The 26558-nt window shown below is 41.1% G+C and overlaps 3 protein-coding genes across 3 annotated transcripts in view; 1 reads left to right on the top strand and 2 right to left on the bottom strand.

The window, feature by feature from the left end:
* agap1 (ArfGAP with GTPase domain, ankyrin repeat and PH domain 1) overlaps positions 1-12109 on the bottom strand; it is a 174238-nt gene extending 162129 nt beyond the window's left edge. The window contains exon 1 of the mRNA XM_076302927.1: positions 10911-12109. Coding sequence (XP_076159042.1) covers positions 10911-11073 — 163 coding nt within the window. The 5' untranslated portion in view covers positions 11074-12109. The remainder of the gene's footprint in view (positions 1-10910) is intronic.
* Positions 12110-12487: 378 nt separating this feature from the next.
* faimb (Fas apoptotic inhibitory molecule b) lies at positions 12488-17119 on the bottom strand. Its single transcript, XM_076302928.1, has 4 exons — positions 16941-17119; positions 16537-16765; positions 14168-14217; positions 12488-12888 (listed from the first exon to the last, which is right to left on the bottom strand). Exons 1-4 carry the CDS (start codon positions 17052-17054, stop codon positions 12739-12741), a joined length of 543 nt encoding a protein of 180 aa, XP_076159043.1. The 5' UTR covers positions 17055-17119; the 3' UTR covers positions 12488-12738.
* A 738-nt stretch (positions 17120-17857) lies between these two features.
* On the top strand, positions 17858-24864 carry ccdc80l1 (coiled-coil domain containing 80 like 1). The gene is made up of 7 exons (XM_076303796.1): positions 17858-20142; positions 20281-20437; positions 21119-21255; positions 21448-21599; positions 22287-22390; positions 24272-24355; positions 24535-24864. Exons 1-7 carry the CDS (start codon positions 18481-18483, stop codon positions 24831-24833), a joined length of 2595 nt encoding a protein of 864 aa, XP_076159911.1. The 5' UTR covers positions 17858-18480; the 3' UTR covers positions 24834-24864.
* Positions 24865-26558: the final 1694 nt, after the last annotated feature.

Here is a 26558-nt window from a genome sequence, read left to right as displayed (position 1 = left end):
CCTCAACATGGCGTAAGAAGCAGGGGCCATGTCTGTACTCTGACACGGTGTTATAACTGCATGCGATACGAGCATTAGCAGGGGTCTGTAGTCTTACACCATGTTATAACTGCATGCGATACGAGCATTAGCAGGGGTCTGTAGTCTTACACCATGTTATAACTGCATGCGATACGAGCATTAGCAACGGTCTGTAGTCTTACCCGATGTTATAACTGCATGAGATACGAGCATTAGCAGGGGTCTGTAGTCTTACCCGATGTTATAACTGCATGAGATACGAGCATTAGCAGGGGTCTGTAGTCTTACCCGATGTTATAACTGCATGCGATACGAGCATTAGCAGGGGTCTGTAGTCTTACCCGATGTTATAACTGCATGAGATACGAGCGAGCGTTAGCGACAAGATCTGTTTGATTACTTTATTTTCAATTGTAATGTCCTAACTGGACACAATGCCACACAACAGCGCAGCGCAATGTTTTGAGCAGGACTTTCATCTGACGCCTTTTTACTATTTGGGGGCAGCCGTGACCTACTGGTTAGCACTTCGGACCTGTAGCCAGAGGGTTGCCGGTTCGAACCCCGACCAGTAGGCACAGCTGAAGTGCCCTTGAGCAAGGCACCTAACCGCTCACTGCTCCCCGAGCGCCGCTGTTGATGCAGGCAGCTCACTGCGCCGGGATTAGTGTGTGCTTCACCTCACTGTGTGTACACTGTGTGCTGTGTGTGTTTCACTAATTCATGGATTGGGATAAAAGCAGAGACCAAATTTCCCTCACGGGATCAAAAGAGTATATATACTTATACTTATACTTATTTGCCTTCTGTCGCTCAAGTTCTGCTATTTTGAACCAATACAGAAGGCCATATATAACAGACTGGGTGTGGACAGAGAGCACTCGATGCTACATTCAGACAGTCAGATGTTTGCATACAGTTAAGACAACTCCAGCATCACACAACAAACCAGATCTTGAGTGATTGATGTCTTGACATGTCTCAACTCATCTCCCGAAGAAGAATGTGCACTGCAAGACCATTTGATGGAGTTCCTGTCTATAAAGATATAGCCTATTTAGGTAAAAACCCAGCAATATTTTATCAAATGCTGAGACATATGCCATGGAAACACCCACAATAGATGTCTGGACAGTCTGATGAATATGAGACGAAAAGGAGATTATATTTTCACCCCTCTGATCTTAAAAGCACATGCAGGATGCATCGGCTAGCGACAGAATAAAAAACTATTTTTATATTAGTGAAGTCCACCAAACGTTTAGCACGGTCTAGGATTTGAAAAAATGACAAAAAGGAACATGCTACTAACACAGGGTGGACGTAGAAGCTTTTGAAGGCGTGGCTAACACTCCAGACAGGCAGACATTCTGAACATGAACCTTCTCTGTTGTAACATAACTTACTCTCCAGCCAGTAAATCAGCTAATTATGGATCATTGTCTGTGTTAAGTGCACACGTGGAAGGAATACATAACAAGACTTTTACTCGGGGGGGGGGGGGGTTAGTTCACCAGCTCACTGAAATAGTTGTGAATCAAAATCCTTCCTGTAAATAGTGTGTTCATTCATGATTTTGTACACATTTGTATCGCTGGTCTATACATTATGCAGATTTATAATTGAATGGATAACTTTCTAGACACCTCTGGTTACTTCCAGGTGTGATTATTTGTCTTTCAACAATAAAAACAAAAACAATGCTTGAACGTTCTATTTGGTTCCAAATCTACTTCCTCTGCATTAAGATAACATATGGAATGTTAAAACGGAAGCCTTGTGGGGCCAACTATGATGCTGATAATGGAACTCTCTTGAAAGGGTCTATACTAGGTGTGCAGGAATGGATGGCTTTCACACCTTACATGTGGTCATCGAGTAGTGTAGTAACTGCTGCAAGTACTCAGAAACTATTCTATTAGCATGACATTTGGCCAGGGGTCAAGGTACAAGGCGGGGTCATTCTCAACAGGTGAATCTTTTGGGTGAAGCTAGTCTCTGCCTTGATGAACATCACTGAAAGAATAAAGCCTGTTTCCTGATTGCTGACCATCATCCTGACTGAGTTTCCAGATATATGTGGTACTAGGAAAATGACCATCATCACTCACTTCTCAAGGGTAGGGGTTATGCTAAAGTGAAATTAAACTTAAAATTGTGCATTAAACTCTTATCAAATCGTTTCAGAAGTGCAGCAAACATATCTTTGTTTTTTTTCCAAGTGCAGTTACTCAATTCAAAAGAAAATATGCGTTCCTGGGTTTTTGGTGATTCAGAAACGAACGTCAATGGGATCTTTTCCAGAGAGCTGCTGGAGAGCCAATTCAAATTTGCTAGCAGGTTCGTCTGGGTTCACCCAGGCTAACATGACCCTCCAAGGCAGACATAACTGTGTATGAGACCCATGTGCTCTGTTGTATTGTGAATTACAATACTCAGTGATCATGTAATAGGCTGATGCTTAAAACAGATGCACTCATTTCCATGTTAGTTGACTTGGAGCATGCAAGGACCCAGGAGTAGAGGCCAAGAGAAAAACAGAAGAACACAGTAGGTTGACACCAAGTATTTTAATCTCTGCAGCACTGGACAGTATCAAGCTTTAAAAAACATTTCATTTCCCGCACTGAAAAAATTAGGCTACCTGATAAAAATAAAACCTCATAAAACATCCATTAAGCCAACACTAAGCACTAGACTTAGCAGATGCAGAGATATTGATGGATCGACCATCAGGACAAGCGAAGGCCAGCCGTGAGATCTCAAACCAAGCATGTAAAGATCAGATCAATATTGGGGCAAGGAAGTGACATCATACCCTGGGGACTGTGGTGGGGGATGTGGCCCAGCGTAGGACAGGAAACTCGCAGCATTACGGCTATTTTTACTGCTATGGGATGAGGGGTCGCTCGCTGCTATTGTTTTGTTTACTGTCCGGCTCCAAAAAATGTAGCTCCCACCACACACACACACACACACACCCCTCCATGGTGACAGGAATCAGGAATCAGGGGAACACCCCCCCCCCCCTCTCCACACACCCACCTCCTGTCTGGGTCCAGCTGCACCCACAGCTGGTGTGTTCATTGGAGTCCATTCTTTTTAAGGAATGCAGCACAAAAAATATTAGGATGCGGTCATCTCACTTGTGGAAACTCCATTCTCCACTTCTTTCAATGGCCATCAGTACACGTTAAATCATTAACACTGTAAACGGACTAATAAATGTACTCTGAATGTCTTGTTTCAGCATCTACTTCAACCAAAGAACTTATAGGCCAGTCTGGCCTCTAAGCAGCTAGGCTATTTTGTAGGGCCACATGATATGGCGATTTTTCTGACAGGTATTGCAATTTGATTTGCGATGTGATTTTTGAAAATCAAGCTCCAGTTCAATATTTCAATGATTTATGTTGGGCCACTTCTGATTGGTGGAGATGCCTAATGCAAGAGAAGCACAGCACTTCTGATTGGTGGGCTTCACTGTCTGTCACACAACAAAATCAACCACAAAGGTTAGAGACAGAGTTACAAGTTGCCTGATTAATTGCAGCCTTTTGCGACAAAAATTGCACGATTAATTGCAGCCCTACAACAAGAGCGTACAGACATGAAACACAACGGATTTTCACTGAATCTGAAAGCAATTAGAGGAACCATCTTTCAAATAACATAAATGCATCTGAGCTTGTAAAGTTATTTAAAAGGAGCGAGGCCCACAGACTAAACATTGTAATCAGTTTTAAACTAGATGTACCGCATAGCGGTACAAAATATGACCGCCGCTCTGTCCTGTACATCCATTCCGCGAAAATAAATCATATTAATGAATTTGTCTCCATCTTCTACTCCATCCCCCACTCTTGAAACTTTTGTGTATGATTGTTTGGAATGTGTGTTTGCACACATTCCGCACACAAAGTAGCCTACTGGCACTGCAAAGGCGAATAGATTTGTTTCTGGGCCAAAAAAATTGTAGCATTGTTATAAAACCTTTAAAATCTCTAAACAATCACAAGTAGGGCAGTTCATCACAGTCCATCCATTGCAACTGGACTGATGAAAGGTACACCTGTAGGCTACATTGTATTTGGGAAAAGCAGAAGGTAGCAGCATAATGTATTTATTTATTTATTATTAAACAAAACAATCCCTGTCAGTTCCATGCAGTTTTCAACAGCTATCAAGAAGAGAGGTCATGTCATGGATTTTTGTGAATGTTTCTTCTTCTACATATGCATAAGTTTAGCCATCTAGTTCAAATTATATTCAGCTTTATTGTCAATGCACAAATTAAATACCAGTAGTCTAAAACAAAATGCCGTTTTACCCAGTGGTGCAAATAACTGACATGTCCAAAAGGGCCTTCATGAAATGCGTTGCGAGACTGTTCATACACATTTTAACGGGCAAAGTTGAAGAGGTACTGTCCGTTATTGTTTGTGCAAATAATATGCTGATTCATGTTCCCTTGCATTTTGCAACTATGAGGTCCATGGTTAAGCTCAATCTTTTGACGCAATCTTTTGATTTACACCCAGCCTAGTCCATGGTAGGCGCCCGATAGAAATATTGTTTAATTTTGCGATTGAGATATCCACGCACTGGCACCCCCCCCCCCTGCGACGTGTTCGCCCCCCGGTTTTAGACCTATTCTAAATGCAAAAATGCATAGAGGGAGTTATGACAAAACCGTGACTGTTAATAAGCTATATAAGGTAGGCCCTATGCTAGGCCTATTACACAACACAAATTGTCACTAGGCTATGCTGGCGACCCAAATAAAATCTCCTTTGGAACCAATGGCTTACACCTTACAGTATCAAGCTGCCACCTCTTGGCGAAAAGTTAATAGTTTTGCATATCAGTAGTAATACATTTTACGTAGCTGTGTGCATCACGGAAAGGGCGAATGAAGTGGACACTTCTAAATGGAACCCAACCCACTGTACAGTAGCTCAAGGTCTGTGGCTAAAGCAGCCACAATGAAAGCGTTATCATTGTTTGGATACTTCACACACACGTGTTTTTTAATCGCATAGACTACAACTACCAAGCTGGAATCAAAGCACATCGACTCCCCTCTCACACCCTAAACACGCACTTCGAACAAACAAAAAGCGCCTCAGTCTCATGGAATAGCCATAGGCAAAACTGTATCTGACCGGTGTAACGTTGGTACTAAATCATCCATCGCAAAGAATGATTTTTGTAGCACGTGCAACAAATATGTGTAGGTACAGCCCTGCCCTGAATACATCTCAACGTGCGCTCTAAAACATCTGGTTTAAATGGAGATGTAGATTATCACGGGTGCGTTAATAAATCTTCATTGCGGCGAGTTGACACAAATTATTCACTTTGAAGAATTTATGTAGTTTCAGTTACTTTACTTTGAGCCATGCTCTTCCTTACTTGAATCACCTTTGAAAATAGAGGATTGAAGTAGCCTATATGGGTGTTTGGGAATGAACGTTGACTACTCAGATGCTTTTTGAGACCTTGAGCAGAAATGTCCCAGCCCGGTGTTTAGGATGCATCATAGACAGGTTATCTTTCAGGTAGCCTATATATTTTCCATTAAAAAAACATCACGTAGCGAACGTGTTGTGGCTAACTCACTTAGCTCCTGTTAGTAGCCTAGGTTATGGTCATAAGCAAATGAGATGACAGTCGAAAGATACAATTAGTGCTGTTATCGATTTGCTTGGTAGCCTATAAACGCATTTATGGTTTTCTACAAATACATCAATAATCAAATTGGCCTCCATCACTCAACCATGCTAACGGTAACATTATTTTACCTACGTTCTGCTATTAATAGGATTAACGTAGCCTACCTGCAGTAAAAAACAAGCATGTCCGATAAACATTCTCAGATTTATTTCGGCTTCAAGAGGAAATGGGAATTACATGTCATGCAGAAATCATCCTACCCTTAGACGTTCTCTGCGGTAAACTACTGTAGCCTACAGTCTTGTCCTTGTAGGAAGCCTTTCCAACCCACTTTAGATTAACTTCCAACAAAATTATGTCTCACTGCAACGATGCGCCATCTAGTGGACAAACGACTACTTATCGCCAATACTGGAAATCAAGCCATGATGATGATGATGATGAATATTTATTTTGGCTTTCTTTTAATCCTACTGAATTTGTAATTATGTATCGGCCGTTCTAATACCGATAGTATATGGGTGCCTGTGTGTGTGTGTGCATGTGTATATGTGTGCACCACCATCTACAGGCCAATGAGTGTACAGTCACTAAATGTACACATAACTTAATTTTTTAGACCCCCCCATGGATGAAATTCTACGAAACTTGGCATACCCCCAGAGAATGTCAGGTTAATCATACACATAAAATTTGGTGCAGTTCTGAACGTCTTTACTGAAGAGAGGGGCGATTAAAGCAGAATGATCCGTAAAAGTCTAGTGGGGCTACATACCCACCAAATTTCATGTGCCCCGGTGTTTCGGTGCCCCGGGTATCGTTGACCAAAATTTCAGGAAGTAGATGACGGGAAAAAAAAAAAAAAAAAAAAAAAAAAAAAAAAAAAAAAAAAAAACTTTGACAATCCCTATATGACCGCTTCGCTAGCTTCGCTAGCGGCGGTCATAATAATCTTATTTAGTAGAGTTCTAACTTGATGCATTTTTCATGCATTAAAATCTACAGCTTGAGACACTGCTGACCACCTGTGTTTAGATTCCGTTACTGCTAACATCAGTGACAATAGAATTCCCATCATCTGGGGCGCATCAGAATACAGCATTTACACTACAAAAGAACTGTGGTCAAATGCACCACCTCAGCAAGTGTGTGATCAAATCATAATGTGTCTTGGTGATTGTTTACACTTTGTTTGTTTACGCTTGTCTTTAAAACAGTACACACTTGTATTTACACTCGTAGAATTGACCACTTGTAATCGGATCACCCAAGGTGCATTTCTAAAACAAAACTGAACAGGGTCTATGTCTCACATAAAATCATTCCAAGTGAGTTTTTGGGTGTAAGAAGTTTTTTCATGCCAGTTCATCACATTTCAACTGTGGTATGTCTGTAATGGGTAAAAACAATCTATTCAGCCTGACCATGAACACTGGCCAAGCCCTCAGTGAAACTGAAAAAGGAACACTTAACTATTCAATTCCTTACTGGTTACACACTGGTTTTCACTTCCCATGAAGATCCTTTTTAATGCAGCTGTAGCCTTGCCTTTTCTGCTTTCTTTAGGCTGCCTAATCCCTGAATTGTAGTCTAGACAGTGGAAGCTCTTAAACAAATGGACCCCCATATGTCTGCCTTTTAAATTCCAAACTTTACTTTTTGTGTAAACTTAATCATCAGTAGGCTATGGCATGAGTATTTGTGATTTTAAGATGAGCAATGCATACCATTTGGCACACATTATTGCTTTCTTCCCAGATTACAGCACTTAAATATCTAAATCCCTAGTACCCATTCCCTTTTAGCTATAGGCTAACAACTGGTGTAACCCACTTCCAGTTAATTATGCTAAGCTAGGCTAACAGTGTCAGACTTGGTTATTACACGCACAGAGAAAAGAACTCTGGACTAGATAGATGGGAATAGATGGCAAATTAAGCTAATTTCCCAAAAAGTTGGCATGTTCCTTTAACATAGTTAAAGAATTCACAGAATTGCACACAGCTGATAGTTCCTTTAATTTCCTATGGAAGCTGGTGAAACGCATACAGGAACCATTTTATTAGTCTTTAGTTGAATATTCTACTAAAATTCCCAGCATATATTAAATGTGATTGGATTGACCACTTTGCCCATATTCCTGATAGGGCTATCTCTTCTTGACTAGGGAGACTCAAAACTGAGCATGTGGTGTCTTCCCATGTCATGTAATCACCAGCTGAAACCAGGTGGTTCTAGAGCTGAATTTACCATAAACCCTAAATGAGAAACACGAGATCAATAAACATCTGAGCTAGACAAAGGCAAAAAACTAAAATCTACTGGCCACTTTCATGCTTAACCAGCATGTGGCTGGATCTAATTTCCATCCCTGGTGTCCATCTTTGCATCCAATGTTGTTGTTGTCATTCAATATAAATAAATGAAGACACTTTTTCTGCCCCTAGTTAATGAACAGCATGTGCCCTGACCTTTACACACAAACCTGTGTGGCACATAAATCTCAGATCCTTCTTTCCGGAAGTACCGGTCATATTGGCCTGCATTCACACATAGCTAAGCGCCAAGGAAGGGCTCCATATTACAAACACAAAAAAGACCCGAGCTCTTCTGACATCAGCAGCTGAGGAGAGAGTGTGTCAGCCTTCTACTTGCATAACCAACTAATGTGACTGAGTAAAAGCATTGCGCTTAGTATGGGACCTCAATCCAAGCATTGCGTAATTGCTTTTCACTGAGAAACCTCTCCTGCCCTCCCGCTTTTCTCTACCACAACCTCCCCACTCTCCCACTACCCACCCCCTGCCCCCAAACACTCTCCATTCCATTAGGAGATACACAGTTGTGGGAGTTAGCGTTGGGAGGGAGGGGGGATGTAGGCCTGACCTATCAATTTTCAAAGGGGATTTGCCATCTGTCAAACAGGAGTCCCACTCATGTTAAGATGCCATACAATATGAGTACAAACTGTTAGGGCTGCTTTCTTAACCATCATGATTCATATGGGTACATTATTACACCTTTCTCCCAGCATTGTAAAACCCAGGCAGGCCATACATCTAAACTGTGTCTACACAGGACGGCTGCATCTAATGATTATTTTGATAGTTGATTAATTGAGTAGTTGTTTAATTGATAAAATATCAGAAAAGGGTCAAAAAAAATGTTCATGAGTGTTTCCCAAAGCCCAGGAATATGTCCTCAAATGTACCATTTAGTCCACAGCCATGTAAGGGAGATAATATTTAAGTTTAAAGATGTAAAAATCTGAGAATTCTGAGGTAGTTTCTTTAAAATGACAAACTGATGAAGGATTCACGATTACTAAAATAGTCCTTAATTTCAAAGTCGACAACTAATCGATTCATTGATTAATCATTGCTGCCCTATTGCACAGTCAGGCACAGTAGTATTGTACCTCACCCCACTACTGGAGGGTTAATTAAGCATTTGCATACAATTGATTCACTCTGTAAAAACCTCCTGACGGGAGAGCGCATAATGTCCTACACATCATCTTACATCACAAGCCTTCCGAGTTCAGACACTACTGCTTGCATCGAACAGTAGGCAGCAGCTGTCTGCACCACTGCTTCTGTTTTATTCAACACATTTTCCAGGCTACCTGTTGTGAGTGTCTCTTTCTCTCTCTCCTTGTCCCATCTGACTCACTTAAGTCATGATGATGATTAAAAAAAAATTGAATACAGCTGTCATTGACTACAATTGACATGTGTTGTTAGCAATACCACAATAAGACAATCTGTGTTATGGTATATTCAACATGTTTTAATAAACCATTGTGAACCAGTGTATCCTCAACAGAATTGGGTAGATATATGAGTATATTTGAAACTGGATCTCTACTTATCACAGACTACAGAATAAGGGTATCTTGAAGACCAGTATGAAGCCAGAACAGGTGTTGCTACTGTTACAGCAAGTGAAAAATAAAGTGCAATATCAGCCCAATTAGGCCTGACTGGAGCAGTCTCACACCTGGTCTTACACTGCTCATACCTTCTGGCTGGTTAAAGACCAACTGTCTCCCCAACCACTTCGGAGAGTAGCATTTCATATGCTACCCAGTTAGTTCATAACTGGTTCAAGTGGTCACATGTCAACCAACACAGGTTTTAGTACATTTCAAACAAACAATGCATAGGCTAATGTATCTTTTGAGTTTGAGAGGTTTCTATGATGTGTTATGAGTCATTTCTTATACTGTATGTTATATCCCTCATGCCATAATTTATTTTTGTCTGCCATCCTCAGTTTTCTGACTATGTAAAGCACATTGAGCTGCCTTGTGTATGAAATGCACTGTACAAATAAAACTGCCTTGCCTCCTCTTGACAAGACTTTCATTTTTAAAGACCTGTCACTTTTCACTGTTTAAGGTGTGTAAGGTGCAAGAGCCAAAAGTCCAAGATCCAGTAACAGAGAAGGTGCGCACACTTGCTCTCCGTTTTTTTTTTTTTATTATTTGACTTCAATCCCCCACACACACATTTAAGTCAAATAATAAAAAAAAAAACGGAGATCAAATGTGCGGACCTTCTCTGTTACTGGACCCATGATCTTCCAACGCATTCACTCAGGCAACACATTCTCAGACGGCCCATCATCAGCGCACCGAGTATGAACGTGTCAAACGTGCAAATAGGAACCAAGATACAAATGTTTTCAAGGATAACCTGGGTCTGCTCATTTCCTTCTGTTAACTCACACAGCTATGAAACCGAAAAAGCCCTGCTCGGGATTTGATTTGAAGGAACTAAATAACAGTTGAAGTGTGCAATACAATTCCATATTATGATCGTAAGGAACAAGGTACCCCACGGGTAAGAGTACGCTACAAACAGCTGCGCACCATAACAGTTCTTAAGGTAAAATATAATAATTTATTGTATAAGTGGTTTGCCAGATTAATGGGGATGTCATGCGTGAAAACTGACGCAGATGCTACAAGCCCTTCTATGCACAAGGTTATCATGCATAATCATGACATAAGTCATAAGTAGGCTACATCAATGCTACCTGTCAACATTAACGTAATGTTAGCATGATCTACAATGACCTAATTGAGCACGTGTTTCAAGTGACATGTGAATGTTCCAAGTAAATGTGTAGGCTACTGTTCTACGTGAATATTGTAATTGTTATCAATAGTAACACAGGCTATATACAATTAATAGCCCTTAGTGTCTTACCTTCAATGGCGATAACGTGTTCCCGAATCTGGTTCTGGAGCAGAGGCTCCTCCACCCTTTCCAAGAGTTCATAAATTGAATAGATGTTTGGATGGACCGACTCGAACCGCTGGATTTCCGCCCGGATAGCGGCGGAGTTTGCAAGGTGCTGCTGATAGTTCATCTTTCAAATGATATTCGCAGTTGCGCTCCTAATGTCTGTATCCTGTTTAAACACTCGCTTGATACGTATACACGCCGGCTTTTGTGATTCACTTACAGCATAAAACAAGTCACCTCTGGATACTTAAAAGTGCAGCAATGAAGCAAGCAAAGGATATGTTAGCTCACTTATTGTATTTTGGTTAACCTTGCTAGCACGCTAGCTGACAAGCTACCATAGCCAGCTGGATATCACTCACAATAGGACGTCTGTCATTGAAGGGATAGCCGAACGTTAGATATGATTTCAGGTTATAACGTTAACTAATATTTATTCGTTCTGCATTGTCCAGTTGCGGACATGTAGCTTGTATTGGCATTACTCGATAAAACTAGCAAACGATAACGTTAGCTAGCTATGAAATGTGCCCATGTAGTGTTTCCAAACAGCACACCCCAAAATAGAAGCAGAAACGCCGGAGGGAGATTCTGAGCTCTCCCAATTTGAAATATTGGCTGGAGAGACTGTTGAGCAGTCAGTCCGGCAATCCTTCCCCATATCCTCACTCCGACTCCGGAGACTAGGAATGAAATATTAGCATTGCCAAAAACCTCTGATACTAACGTTACAACTGTAGCAATATTCCAAAACACCAAATACTTTCATAGCTGGCTAAGCTAATGTTAAATAGAAGCAGAGGTGACCAGTGTAGGCCCCTCGAATGCTACCAGTAAAGGAGGCAAAAGTCTGAATAACCGGTTCTAACATTTGTCAATGTTTTAACGTATCCAGACTATCCAAATGGTTGTGAAAGTAGGAAAATACTGTCGAAGCGCCGGAACTATTCTCTTAGCTAGCACGCAAGCTAGTCAGTGAAGGTAGATATGAATTATGCGCAGTCAACTCGCTTTATCGTTGTTTAGTTCAGCTAAGCTAGCAGAACACACGCCAAACTACTTTCAACAACCAGGATAGGTTCCAGAAAAGAGCCCGATAGCGTCGTAGACTACACAAAGATGTGTCTGATCCTTTGAATAATCACGTTATTTGCGAAGAGTTCTCCTTTTTTGTCAGCAAGAGATGGGTGCAATTCCCTTCCTCCTGCAGCTCGATCCGTCCCGTCTGGTCCGTATCCTCTCAAACATCGTTGCGCGTGGTCAGTCCTTGGTTGTTCCCTTCAGGAAAAGATGAGGTCGCGTCTATACGGTGATTACGGTGCTTATTGCGTGATTGTGCGTAAAGCAGCTTGCATGAAAACCCAAGATACACTTACAAGGGTAAACCATAAATGATTGTCAGACTGTGATTCAATCGTTGTGACATAAATAAATTCACTCACAAATGCTTACTTTTTAGGGTTTTTTCTTTCTGTTATTTGGCTACACCATGTAGGCTACACCACTATTAACAATAGCCTACTGCAACGACTAATCAAACTGAACAGATACAACTGGATGGCTCATCATTAACCATATATCCGTTACCAATCATAGCTTGCCATTTGAAAACATGTTGACAAATGACAAAAAATAAATAAACAGACAATGTCTATCCTTCAAGCACATCAGTATCTGACATCAGCTGGCTATCAGTTAGCTGAACTGAGAGCTCTGTGCCATAAAAACTGCTCCAACTGGTCATCCATTTATGATTTTTGAGTGAAGTTCCATTTAGAGTCAGTCCTGCTCACTGCATGAACTCGGGTACACGCTGTCCGTCCACCAGAAGCAGGTGTATGATGCCAGTCCTCTTTCGCCCACTACTAAGGGCCTTTATACAGCATCTGTGGTTTGCCACTGCGAAGTGTGTTTCTGTGCCATCATCTGCAAATTCCCCCTGCATACCAACAACAGAATGAAGATGTTATTACAAATCAGCGTACCTACCTACAGCCTATGTATCATCTTTATGGTAGACCATGATTTATCATTGTGTAACTGGAGTGAAAGTGGGCCAGTCGTGGCCTACTGGTTAGGGCTTCGGGCTTGTAACCGAAGAGTTGCCGGTTCGATCCCCGACCAGTAGGAAAAATGTGGGCGGGGTACGTGGTTCTGCACTATATCCACGCAAGTTTGAGCAAGGCACCTAACCCCTCACTGCTCCCCGAGTGCCACTGCAGCTTACCGCTCCAGGTTAGTGTGTGCAACACCTCACTTTGTGTTCACTGTGTGCTGTGTGTGTTTCACTAATTCACGCATTGGGATAAATGCAGAGACCAAATTTCCCTCACAGGATCAAAAGAGTATGTATACTTGGTGGGATAGAATGTTGTATCTAGATGCACACATACTTCTACACCTACAAACACACACACACATACAGTACACATACTCAGACATACACACTCACACACACATACATACTCACACACACATACACACAGATATACACACTCACACATACACATATTCACACACACAGACACACACACACACACACACACACACACACACATACACATATTCACACAGACATACATACACACAAATATACATACATACTTTGGCTCGTTAAAATAGAAGCCTGAATGTGTATGTCTGTGCGTGCGTGTGTGTCTGCATGTAGTTGTGAGAGTTAGTGTATATGGTCAGTTTGTGTGTGTGTGTGTGCGCGTATATATATATACATGTATTTAAATATATATATATATATATATATATACCCACACACACACAATATGCACACTAACAATCACACCCCATGCAGATACACACACACAGACCATATAGACTAACTCTCACAACTACATGCAGACACACACGCACGCACAGACATACACATTCAGGGTTCTATTTTAACGAGCCGAAGCTCCTGGTAAATAAACAATGTTTACATATTTTTCATATTTATTATTGCCATTGGTCTCAGTGTTCATATCAGTTTGAAAAGTCCTGTCAGAATACCAATTTTTTAACAAAAAAGCAATTTGAGCACCTTAAATTGAGTATACGCATATTATCCCACCGGTCATAATTGAACTCACTTTTTCATCTACTTTTCTACATTTTTAAAAAATAATAATTATTGATTACTTCAAAGGGTTGCTAATAACACATGATTTGCATATTTGCATGTCTGGGAAAAATGTAGGCTTAAATGGGTTAATGGTGATTACCATGGTCTCCATTCTTTCTCCATTGCACCAGACATCCATGGTGTCTTTCTCTGTTTAAAAGATAGTAAAAGCAGAGGGGGTTAAAGTTAGTAATTAAGGATCTTTGGTAAAAGTAATAAAAACCAGATGATTTAAAAAAAAATACCATGAACCCATTGATACAGATATCATACAGGCGTCATTGCATAGGCCCACGGGTATCAGACATTTTATTATTCGTATATATTATTCGTAGTTTTCTTTGAATTCAACCACAGGTGACCAGGCAAATCTACTGGATGTTGGTTTGGAGTCTAAGTTCCAATGCATATTAGGCCTAGCCTATAACTGGCTAACTGACCCCCCAGACATTTGAACTACCCTATCCCATCCATAGTGTTCTGTCTATTTATTTACAAATGTACATACTTACACTTACATATAGCTGATTTCTACTGCTCTTCATCCTATTCGTCCTGCACATACACTTCGTATTCTTACTACTCTTATAATGTTACTGTTTCTGCGCTACAATCGTACTGTTACCACACTGCACCCTACATTCTGTATATATCCGTCTTTATTTTTCATACTGAATATCCACATTTATTCTGTTTTCTTATTTTATATTCTGTCAATACACTGCATATATCTATATTATTATTACTACTATTATAATGTTACTGCTACTACATTACTACATATCTGTACATGTTATTCATACATTGTTCATATTACATAGCCATATTTATTCTGCTCTTAAGGTAACTGCTAATACATTGCCCATATTTATATTTAATTTATACTACTCTAAACCACCTTCTGTAAATCAACTGTATACTACTGTCTACACTGCACTATATTTATTGTCCTGTCTATGCACCACCTGCCTATACTTTGTATATCACACTGCACTTTTCTGCTTGTTTTGCACTTCTGGTTAGACGCAAACTGCATTTCGTTGTCTTTGTACTTGTACTCTGCACAATGACAATAAAGTTTAATTTAATCTAATCTAATCTAATCTAATCTAATAACTGTCTGACCCCACAGTTTTATCATGAAGATACATTCACATGGAATTGGAACACAAGAAGATGGAAATCTATGGAATCCCAAGTTGCCATCAATTTACATGTTGTGTTTTTGTCCGATATTGAGTTATGTTACTTTGTTTTCTCAAGATCTCAATTAATTTATGTCATTACCTTGAGATAAAGTTGTGTCGACCAGCCATAAACGCTAGGTCAAATTCAATTTTCCTCAGTGGTTCCTCATTTTCCTCGGTGGAATGAGTTGCCCAGCGGTCTCTGTTCCTGCGCTAGTTTTGGGTCTTTCAGGGGTCTAACGACATATCTGTTCAGCATACACTTAATTCATTATTAATCATATTTATTAAATAATTAATTAAGTGGTTCTTATGAGTTATGGTTTGTATATGACATTTGTTTATTTTCATTAGGCTATTGATCATTGATATTGCATTGACATTATTGTGTATTATTGTTATTTTCCTCAATGTAGACCAACATTTAAAACTGTTCACTACTATTTTTTAACTATTGTATTGTTTTTATTTGCAAGTCGCTTTGGACAAAAGCGTCTGCTAAATCATATAACCATAACCATAAAGAGACATTGTTTTTCCAAGATAATGATAGTTAACTATATCTTGTCCCCATGTAGTAATACAACATATGCCCTGTCCTGTAGTGTCATTCAGCGTAGCAATGACTGAGCAGGAGTGCCATTGGGCAGCCGTGGCCTACTGGTTAGTGCTTCGGACTTCTAGCCGGAGGGTTGCTGGTTCGAACCCCGACCAGTAGGAACGGCTGAAGTGCCCTTGAGCAAGGCACCTAACCCCTCACTGCTCCCCAAGCGCCGCTGTTGTTGCAGGCAGCTCACTGCGCCAGGATTAGTGTGTGCTTCACCTCACTGTGTTCACTGTGTGCTGAGTGTATTTCACTAATTCACAGATTGGGATAAATGCAGAGACCAAATTGCCCTCACGGGATCAAAAGAGTATACTTATACTTACTTACTTCAGTAATCAATGCATCACATTTTTTTAATAGTTTGATAGCTTGCATTGTTAGAGAGAAAATGTCAGCATGCAGAATTGTTGGCACTTTCACTTTCAGGATAATGGTGTGTTTGTTATAGATAAACCACACATCAGGAACCCAGTGCTCGTATCAGTGATACATACCACCACAATCCCACTGGTAGAGCTTACTATATGTGTGCTAAGATAATGATGTAAAGAAGATACATAGATAAATAGATTTAAAATAAATGTACATTGATGGCATTTTATAGGGGTTTCCATAAACTATCAGATGCTGGCATATGAAGTTTCAGAGCCATGGGACTGTGCATATGTCACTTACCCAGTACTATTCGGTAGTCCATACCATCCAGCTTAAGAGTCCAGGTTTTGCTTATTTTGGAGCGATTGTCCATGAACGTTTTGTAGTTCTTTCCATTGATTTCTAAAGCATATTCATAGGCAAAACCACTGATGGCCTCTACATTTATGGTGGCTTTTGTCTCCAACACTCCAACAGTGAATGTTTCTTTGCCCACTAGTTTGAACATCCAGTCTTTTCTCATCACCTCCTAAAGCACAGAGCACAGACACACTTGCACAATTAAAACTATGTTTGAGCATGACAAAATAGGGTATTGTAAGATGATGTATAGTCTAACTATTGACAAACGAATTGGTTAAAAACCTGAATAGTTGGGAAATTAATTGCATACATATTGGTGTAGTACATATGACTGAACATACCTTTCCATTAATGTAAATAACACGTTTTCCAGTTGTTGTTCCATGTTCAAATTCAATCCGGTAAGCCCCATCACTTAACTCTATGTCCCAAACTGCTGCCACGTCCCTTGACATTTCAACAGCAGGAAAGACACCTCTGTAAACAGTCAAAAGATCAGGTTAATCAAACATCATCTCACCAAATGCTTTCATATCTATGCACTCCTAAATGCTGTCAAATTGTTTTTCTAATATGGCTTATCAAATTCCCAAACAATTCTCCATAGGCTGGTGCGTGCAGCTACGTGCTCAATCAGCAACAAGTGCATTAGTGTAAGAGGCTTATGATTCTCCTGTAACCAACCTGTGCAGGCCCTCACGCTGTCGGAGGGACTTGTGCTACTGACACGAAAAACGTTTGGAGATTTCACATACAGACAGATGATTCAACATTTAAACTGAATTTTCTGATTTTACTGAACAAATGTTGGATTTGTGAAAAGGCTAAGAAAGACATCATTGTAGGCCTACATGGGATAATGCACAGGGTCAAGTAAATGTAGGTTATGGTAGATTATGGTGGAATAAGGAGATAACACGTTTTGGGCATAGACTAGTGTGCTGTGTACTTCTAAAATAAAAATTCACAGACAGTGTCTACATTGCTGCATGTTCCACTGATTTCCAGTAGATGGCAGTGCCGTCTCTACAAATGTCTCTCCATTCTTACATAGGCTATAAATCAATCTATATGACCGAGTTAAATAAACGTCTACGTGTGCAACATGAAAAATTTTTTAACAGAGAGAACGCAAACCAACTCATAGCCACATACATATTTATGACGGCAAATGAGTTGTAAATAATTGGGGTTTACAGCGGTAAAAGTAGGCTATGACCCATCTTGCTGAGACCTTATGAGCGGTGGGCGGTATTGAGCCTTACTGTGAGATCCGATACCCATATGTTACTTGCTTTCCGACTTTAGTCTAGGAGCCTGTCGAGGAGATGGTCATCCCTGCATTTTTCCATTGTAAACGGAAACGACGCCAGACTACACCACGAAGACAAGAGGGGGACACGGTCCGCAGAAGAAATTGATTTAGTCTACAGACATCCAACGAAAACCGCAGGAAGCTATAGGAGTGAAAGTGAGATTGCTTACGACAACCGATGGTCTACATACATTCTGCGTTTTAAGGAGGCTGTCTGTTTGGAGTTTTTCAGATAAGTCGAAATTACTGAAACATTTGATGCGAAACTCTTGTCTTGTAGATTGCTGTAGGCCCCTATTGCTACATCTGGAAGATTATCCTAATCCCATACAGATGTGGCCCATGTAACTTCTGTAACATGACAAGTGATAGTGTCCATGATTGTCAGACTAAGACAACTGGTATTCATTTTATCCTGGCTATTGCTTCATGACTTCATCTGCTGCTCGAGACATTGTGCACCCTGGGGTTGTGAGCTGTGCCATTTTTGTTGGGGAGTAATTAGACCAACATACTCCTTAAATGGTCTCTACATGAGAAAGAAGTAAATTTGTTGTTTCGCTTTTATGACTGTTTCTGATTTTGCTAAAATGAAATGCCCAATCCTTTACTGTTGTTTGGTGATGCTGGCAATAGCTAAAAGCATTTCAGAAGTGTTGCCACAAGCGGACACGCAGCTCAGAGGAATGCACAGGCAGGCATATAGAAAGAGTAGTCAAAGTAAGCACTCCGACACTGTGATCAAAAGGCACATTGAAAACATTGCGAAACCTGCTGGCGGTGTTGCAGGACCCACCACCTCAGGGAACAGTGGACCGTTCATAAAGCCTCAGGGGAACATGAGCCTGGACCCATTAAGCACTGCACGGGCCGGTAAGGTGCAGAAAAATAGGAGGCCACCCCACCCCAGAAAAGTGGCCCCTACCAACAGTGCCTCTATAGACCACAGTGGACCTCAGCTTGGCCATTCACCCTCACCAGCTCGTCACCATCTCAACATAAGCGCCTCCATCAGCGTTCTGGCCAGGTTTGCAGGAAGGAATCGTCTGCTCGTTATCTCCGCACCACGTAAGTCAGATAGCTACTACCAGCTGCTGAGGAGTCAGATGAAAGCGCATGCGTACTGTGAGATGGCGGAGCGGCACATGCATCAGGTCGTCGTGTTCCATCGGGAGGGCGAGGCTGGAGGTGTGGTGCGACACATCACCAAGCAGGGCGCCGTTATAGAGGAGCCTTTAGATGCCGCTCTTGTGCCACAGTTGATGGACTTCCTGAAACTGGAGAAGGGTAAATTTGAGATGGTTCTGCTGAAGAAGACCCTGCAGGTGGAGGAGCGGTACCCACACCCTGTGAGGCTGGAGGCCGTGTACAGGGCCGTCGATCAGGCGCCCGCACGCCGGCTGGAGAAAGTGAGGCAGGAAGGTTTCGTTCAAACATGTAAGGAGTCTGGGGTGGCGGGCCAGGTAGTAAAATCTCCACGGTCAGTGCAAAAAAGTCCTAAGATACAGCTGGACTCAAACAGAGACGACAAGGGAGCTTTGTTCAAATCTACAGCCATCAGCACCATAGGACAAGAAACAACTATCACCAGTGCCACCACTATAACAACTCCTTCAGCCCTGCACGCCATCACTTCAACGACTGCTACTGCTCTGAACAATGACCCCAGCAATGCACACAGTCTCCCAAGTGCGTCAGGTATGCCCACTGTTGATCCATTTGACCACCTCTCTACCAAAAATGTTCAGAGTGACAGCTATCAGCCAAACACTATCACTTACACCCCCACTTACAATACTCACAAAACTGAGTTTTCCCACGATCGAGTTCACAACCAATCGGATAACAATACAGAGCACACTGTGAGTGAAGTTACGAAGCACAGTATGAAGCTGAATGTGTCACATGAGAAGAAGCGACAAGGAGAGGGCACTGAGAAGGCCACAGCCATAGATATCCAAGATGAGATTATCAGACAAAAAGGTAAATTCAAAACTGGGAAAATTGAAAAGAAACAAAAGTCTGAAAAGACAGAGAAAACACAGAAAAAGAGCAAAGCACCCAAGAAACCAAAAGCTGTAAAGTCAGGTGAGAGTGCTAAATATCCTGAGAAGAAGCCATTGGGCGAAGACGTTGATGGCACCTTGAAATTATCAGACAAAATATCCGCTAAGAAGAAGTCTCTGGACAGATTTGTCAGTTATTTTGAAAAGAGGAGAAGATTAATTGTAAGTATAAGCTTACACATACTGATGGGTTATGATGTGTACAAGCTTATTTTATGATAATTAATTTCTTAAATTATTGGTGTGAGTGAGACTACTCTGCTTTTCACTGTCATCCAAGTCCCATTTACTGCTCCGTAGGTAGTAACTGCGCCCACGGAGCACAACCGAATGTATAAGCAGCAGAGGGACGAGTATCTTGAGCACGTGTGTGAGATGGCCCTCCGGAAAGTCTCCGTTATCACAATCTTTGGCCCTCTCACCAATGGCACCATGAAGATTGACCACTATCATATGGGTGAGTAAGAGGCCTCATGTCTCATGCCACTGTGCCAGTTTCCTGTCCCACGCCACTAGCTCCAGCCAGTTGCCTACTGTCCCATGCCACTGTCTCAAGCCACTTGGCTACTGTCCCATGCCACTCGCCTTCTGTCTCATGCCACTTGGCTACTGTCCCATGCCACTTGGCTACTGTCCCATGCCACTGTCTCAAGCCACTTGGCTACTGTCTCATGCCATTTGGCTACTGTCCCATGCCACTCGCCTACTGTCTCATGCCACTTGCTTACTGGCATGTGGGTGAGTACGGATTGAAGAAAGAGAGCTTCTAATTTACCCGTTGCAAGGTCATTTCTCTTTGCAAGGTCATTCTATTTGCAACTCTTTGCAAGGTCATTCTATTTGTTACATTTTGCTGTTACCTGTTACATTGATTTACACATCTACTCCAATTAATATTTTTGACTGAACAATTTATGTTTATGAATCTGTTTAGTTTTAGGCATCAGGCCCAGACTGATGTGTCCAGAAATTGAGGACACTCATTCAGTTCAACTCACAGTTGGGGTTTTTTTCTCGAATGAAATGCTTGTTGCCTTTATGTTATTTACCAAAGTTTATTAAGTTATCAAAGTGATTTATGCTCTAAATTGCAATATTGTTTTCAATAAAAAGGCTGGATATTTTTTATTTTTTGTAGAGCAAGATAAACCAATGAGGGGGTTGCAGGATGATGACCTTGTTAATCATGAGCTCATCATGGCCTTTCGTAGAGAGCTAGGAATGACACATGATGACTTCTACATGGTGCTTACTGACTTTGAGATCAAAGTCAAGGTCAGTTTTTGTTTTGCTTCACATGAAGTTCAAGTTTTTCAGTTATTTTCATATTAGTAAAATTATATGTGTTTTAAGAACTGTTTGTACTGTATGGACCATGAAATCAAATCTGTCTTTTGTTTGTTTATTTTTACATTGTGATGGATTTGATACTGTATATGTTCATCTTCAGTTTGTTTGTGATTACAGCAACAATATGAAGTGCCCATTGCCATGAAGGCTGTGTTTGACTACATGGATACTTTCACATCACGCATTAATGAGATGGAACAACAGAAAAAACAGGGCGTGATGTGCAAGAAAGAGGACAAATCAAGAACTTTGGAGAACTTCCTTTCACGGTTACTCATATTATGCTCTGGATTATGACATTAATTATGGTTATGGTTATAGATATGGTTATATGGTTACGGATATGGTTGTGGTTTTGGTTATATGGTTAGGGTTATGGTTATAGTTAGGGTTATGGTTATAGTTATGGTTATAGGGTTATAGTTAAGGTTATAATAATGGTTATGGTTATAGGGTTATGGTTATAAGGTTATGGTTATAGTTATGGTTATAGGGTTATGGTTCAGGTTATAATAATGGTTATGGTTATAGGGTTATGGTTATGGTTATAGTTATGGTTATGGTTATAGGGTTATGGTTATGGTTATAGGGTTATGGTTAAGGTTATAGTTATGGTTATAAGGTTATGGTTGGTTATAGGGTTATGGTTATAGTTATGGTTATGGTTATAGGGTTATGGTTATGGTCATAACTCTGCAAGAGAACCAATCGTTTAGTGATTTGGTTTTTGTTATGGCAGTTCTAGAATCAATCATCCAGTGATTTGGTTTTAGTTATGGCAGTTCTAGAATCAATCATCCAGTGATTTGGTTTTAGTTATGGCAGTTCTAGAATCAATCATCCAGTGATTTGGTTTTAGGTCTAGTAGTTGTCTTGCTGCCTGGTCATGTTATCTTCTCCTCCATTTTGTTTTCTGTGCTCTCTAAGTAAATGAACTCTCCATCTGGTGCCTATAGGTTCCGCTGGAGGCGCAGGCTGTTTGTGATGTCCTCCTCCAGTGATGATGAGTGGGCCTACCAACAGCAGCTGTACATCCTAACCAGCCAGGCCTGCAACCTAGGTGAGCTCTATTGCATTGATCTTACTTTAACACCCAGCAATGACCAGTGGGCCTACCAACAGCAGCTCTACATCCTAACCAGCCAGGCCTGCAACCTAGGTGAGCTCTATTGCATTGATCTTACTTTAACACCCAGCAATGACCAGTGGGCCTACCAACAGCAGCTCTACATCCTAACCAGCCAGGCCTGCAACCTAGGTGAGCTCTATTGCATTGATCTTACATTAACACCCAGCAATGACCAGTGGGCCTACCAACAGCAGCTCTACATCCTAACCAGCCAGGCCTGCAACCTAGGTGAGCTCTATTGCATTGATCTTACTTTAACACCCAGCAATGACCAGTGGGCCTACCAACAGCAGCTCTACATCCTAACCAGCCAGGCCTGCAACCTAGGTGAGCTCTATTGCATTGATCTTACATTAACACCCAGCAATGACCAGTGGGCCTACCAACAGCAGCTCTACACCCTAACCAGCCAGGCCTGCAACCTAGGTAACCTCCATAGCAGATCAATGCGCTTTATTGGGCCCCTCAGAGAACGCTATCAAGTAATCAAGTGTGATAGATTGGCTGTGTTTTCACTAACCAAAAGCAACACTATGCAACAATTTAGCTCTTTCTGAGGTATGAGGCTTTCCTCAGGCAGCTATAGTTCTGGTGTCATCTTCAAACTCTTGATGTGAAGGACAGATGAGTATATGTGTGTTGTTCTCTACAACGTTCCCTCTACTCGTCCAGGAACTGCACTATGCAGTTCTATGTTCTAAGCTGGAACACATCACACAAATGAAAGAAACGCCTTCACAGCATGACGTTGCTGACTATATTGCCAAAAGACACCAGTTAACATGTGAGTGAGATCCAGTCAAGCATCCGAACATTTGCATTCTAATATACAGCGCCTCTGGGTTATAGAAGTTCAGGACTTCAGTGTGTGTGTGTGTGTAAGAGAGAGAGAAAGAGAGAGAGATTGCAACTTGATGCTTCTGTGTGTGTGTCTGTCTGTTCAAATAATGGCACATTTCTTAAATGTCTCTTGAAAAGCTTCAGATCATGTTTGCTATTAATCTAGTGAGCTGTTAAAAAAGACCAGAGTTGTTTTTTCCAGACCTGTGGTTTATGGACCTTTTCATGAGGTCTACAGGCCTACTGTATTTTTTGTTGTTTTTAAGAACTGAACAGCACTGGGCAAGGCTATTTTTTATATTCTAATGAAAATAAAGGAGCAAAAATGTTGGAGCGGCGTTCAATAAACCTGCGTGCATGCACATAATGTCCTGTTGGAGTCTCTCTCAGACTTGGGGAGAGGAGACCTCATGGGACTTCATCGGGAATCCATGGAATTTGGGTTTGCCCATGTAGAGGGAAGTCTTTCTCTCGAGCTGGTGTTGGGTTTGCCCATGTAGAGGGAAGTCTTTCTCTCGAGCTGGTGTTGGGTTTGCTTGTGATGAAAAACAGATTTTCTGCCTAGAAATCTATTTGTGACAATAAAGTGCCCTGAGTGCTGTTGATTAGTAGGCGACATTGTTGTAAGCTTAATGCATTACTACGTGAGTAGGAAATGTCTAGGTTCTATTGTTGTAGAGACATTCACAATTTTTGAATGTGTCAGAATGACGTTGAAATAATATCAAGGGTTAAAATATATAAAGAATTTTAACAGAAATATTTTACAGGCCTTTGGTTTTTGGGATCCATTCATAATATAGACATGTTTTAAACCATGTAGATGGTGCAGCAACAACCTTACCTGATTTGAAATGGGGTGACGTGCCCCAAACACACTAAACTTGTGATGTCTTTTCTCTGTTTCTCTCTGAACAAGCTGATTTGGAAGTGTGATACTTAGTTAGTGACATTAAGACCTTCAACTTCCAGGTTTACGTCACATGGCTGTGCTAAGACTAGTGGGGAAAGAGAGACAGGACGCAAGTGGAGTTCTAGAATTATACCCCATCAATGGTAAGTACTGAAAACAACTACAACAACAACACCGACATATAAAAGAAATACATTCAAACTACTATATGTATAAATTAATCAGTAACACACAAATGTTTTCGTATTGAAATGACTATAAAGGCCACTGGTGCAAAGGGGTGTGTTATTGCATGTGATCTGTGCACCTTTCCCAAACACAGGAAGTGCTTCCGTGGAGAGGGAGCACCTCTCTGCCTCACTGGTGATGGACATCAGAAACTACTTCCAGATCAGCCCAGAGTCCTTCTCCATGCTCCTGGTGGGGAAAGATGGGAATGTGAAGTCGTGGTATCCCTCTCCAATGTGGTCCATGTCCACCATCTACGACCTGGTGGATTCCATGCAGCTGCGCAGACAGGAAATGGCCATTCAGCTCTCCCTTGGCATGCGTTGCCCCGACGACGAGTATACCCATCATGAAGGTCACCGTGATGGCTACCATCGGGGTTATGGTTATTAAGAGTAACACAGTATAGGAAGTCTGCTTTTGGTCAGTTTTCAATGTACTGGGTGTACCCATTTAAGGGGGGTGCACAATGCGTCATAGCTACAGTGCAATTCTAGGCATTTGGTGTGCACATTGGTATTGGCAGACATGCAATTGCCTATAAGGATGCATATCATCAAAATGAGTTTGAAGCCATTATGTTGAGGTTAAAGTATATTGTTAAAGTTAAAGAATGTTGTTTTAATGGACATGAGCTTGATCCCTGGTGTATGATAAACTAAGTGAAGTGTAAAATTCCATGACTTTTCCTTGACTTTCCCTGACAAAAAAACGGAATTTCCATAACCTAGTTTATAATAAGGGGTACAAGATTTCAGAACAGTCACGTAGCGTTCAAGAATCTTTTACCTTTTTTTTTAGAGTGGGAGATGAATAAATGGGTACTGAATGAACATAGTTGGGCTAACAACAACTACTCAAGCAAGCAGTAAAGCTAATAACCAGATATACACCAATTCTGAATTCAAAATTCCCTGATATTCCATGACTTTGCCCCCAAAATGATAAAATTCTCTGACTTTCCATGTCTGGAATAGACTTTCCAAAATTCCATGATATTCCAGAAATTCCATGACCCGTGGGAACCTATAACTATCATTATAGGATACCAACCAAATGGATGTAATAACCAACTGTTCTGCATGTGGTTTAAATCAGTGAGAGACCATGCAAGGGTTATTGCTTTGTAGTCTTTCACAAAAGTATCTTTTACAACCGACTTTCAGTTTCTAAATTCCAGGTTTTGTAACCTCTGCATGTTTTACATTTTGGAACTTTGACATGTGGGTTCACTACAATTTGGTATTGAATGACTGTTATGTGACTACATTTTTCTCTGCAATGCAATTTCAAAAAGTATTAATTACAGCTCGGTGTGGCTGACAAATTGAACTTGGCTTTGTCCTGATGATTGGGCATCTTATAGACCTGATGGACACATAGCTAAGGATCATCGGTAACACTTTACTTGACAGTATCGACATAATAGTGACATGACACGGTCATGACACATGAACCCTAACCCTAACCTCTAACCCTAACCCGATTTTATGACAAAAATCGAATGACACTTAATGACAGAAGTGTTATGTCATAAACATTTATGACTTGTTTATGACACATTCATGACAGGGTCATGTCACTCTTATGTCAAGTAAAGTGTAACCGGATCATCTAGGTTAACAATGAATCTAGCATGAAATCCTAGGGTTAGATTTAGTAGTAAAATATTTATACTGAAGTACTTTGATTCATTTACAGACGTATATGCTAGTGTACAGTAAGAGTACGGTGTCTGAAGTTGTGTATCTGAAGATGAGGTTTATAACGGCTCCTACACACAGTTGCGTGCGTTGCGTTGCGTTGCTGGAGACGCATCCCATTCACTTTACATGGGCCCACGTCAACCGTTGCCGAACTGGATTGTGGGTCCATCACGTTTCTCCCGCTGCTCGCGTTGAGAAGTTCAGCTGTTGCTGCACTGACAGACGGCACCGGCCAATCAAGCCAATCGACGGACGGCATCAACCAATCAAATTACGGTTATACTTCAAGTCATTTGCATAGCTACCGTCGGGAACACCCACTGGCATGCGTTGACGGAACGCAACTGTGTGTAGGAGCCGTCAGAGACTGTGAAACATTTTTTGGACAATTTTTGGACTTTAATACACTGTC

Source organism: Alosa pseudoharengus, unplaced genomic scaffold (genome assembly GCF_046254945.1).
Source record: "Alosa pseudoharengus isolate Yale_2024_CS ecotype anadromous, Long Island Sound unplaced genomic scaffold, YU_APseudo_1.1 YU_APseudo_1.1_scf_24, whole genome shotgun sequence".
In the NCBI taxonomy this organism is placed as follows: domain Eukaryota; kingdom Metazoa; phylum Chordata; class Actinopteri; order Clupeiformes; family Clupeidae; genus Alosa; species Alosa pseudoharengus.
The sequence above is the reverse complement of the archived record's forward strand: the minus strand, read 5'-3'. Positions and strand labels throughout refer to the sequence as shown.

Bases quoted from the DNA above. Each gene is read 5' to 3' on its own strand.
- ccdc80l1 (XM_076303796.1), top strand. From the start codon at position 18,481: ATGACTGTTTCTGATTTTGCTAAAATGAAATGCCCAATCCTTTACTGT. The intron at 21,600-22,286 runs GTTACTCATATT...TGGTGCCTATAG, and splicing joins TTGGAGAACTTCCTTTCACG to GTTCCGCTGGAGGCGCAGGC. The intron at 24,356-24,534 runs GTAAGTACTGAA...TCCCAAACACAG, and splicing joins AGAATTATACCCCATCAATG to GAAGTGCTTCCGTGGAGAGG.
- faimb (XM_076302928.1), bottom strand. From the start codon at position 17,054: ATGTCAAGGGACGTGGCAGCAGTTTGGGACATAGAGTTAAGTGATGGG. The intron at 14,218-16,536 runs GTAAGTGACATA...TCTTTTAAACAG, and splicing joins GGACTACCGAATAGTACTGG to AGAAAGACACCATGGATGTC. The intron at 12,889-14,167 runs GTAATCACCATT...GTTGGTATGCAG, and splicing joins GAGAAAGAATGGAGACCATG to GGGGAATTTGCAGATGATGG.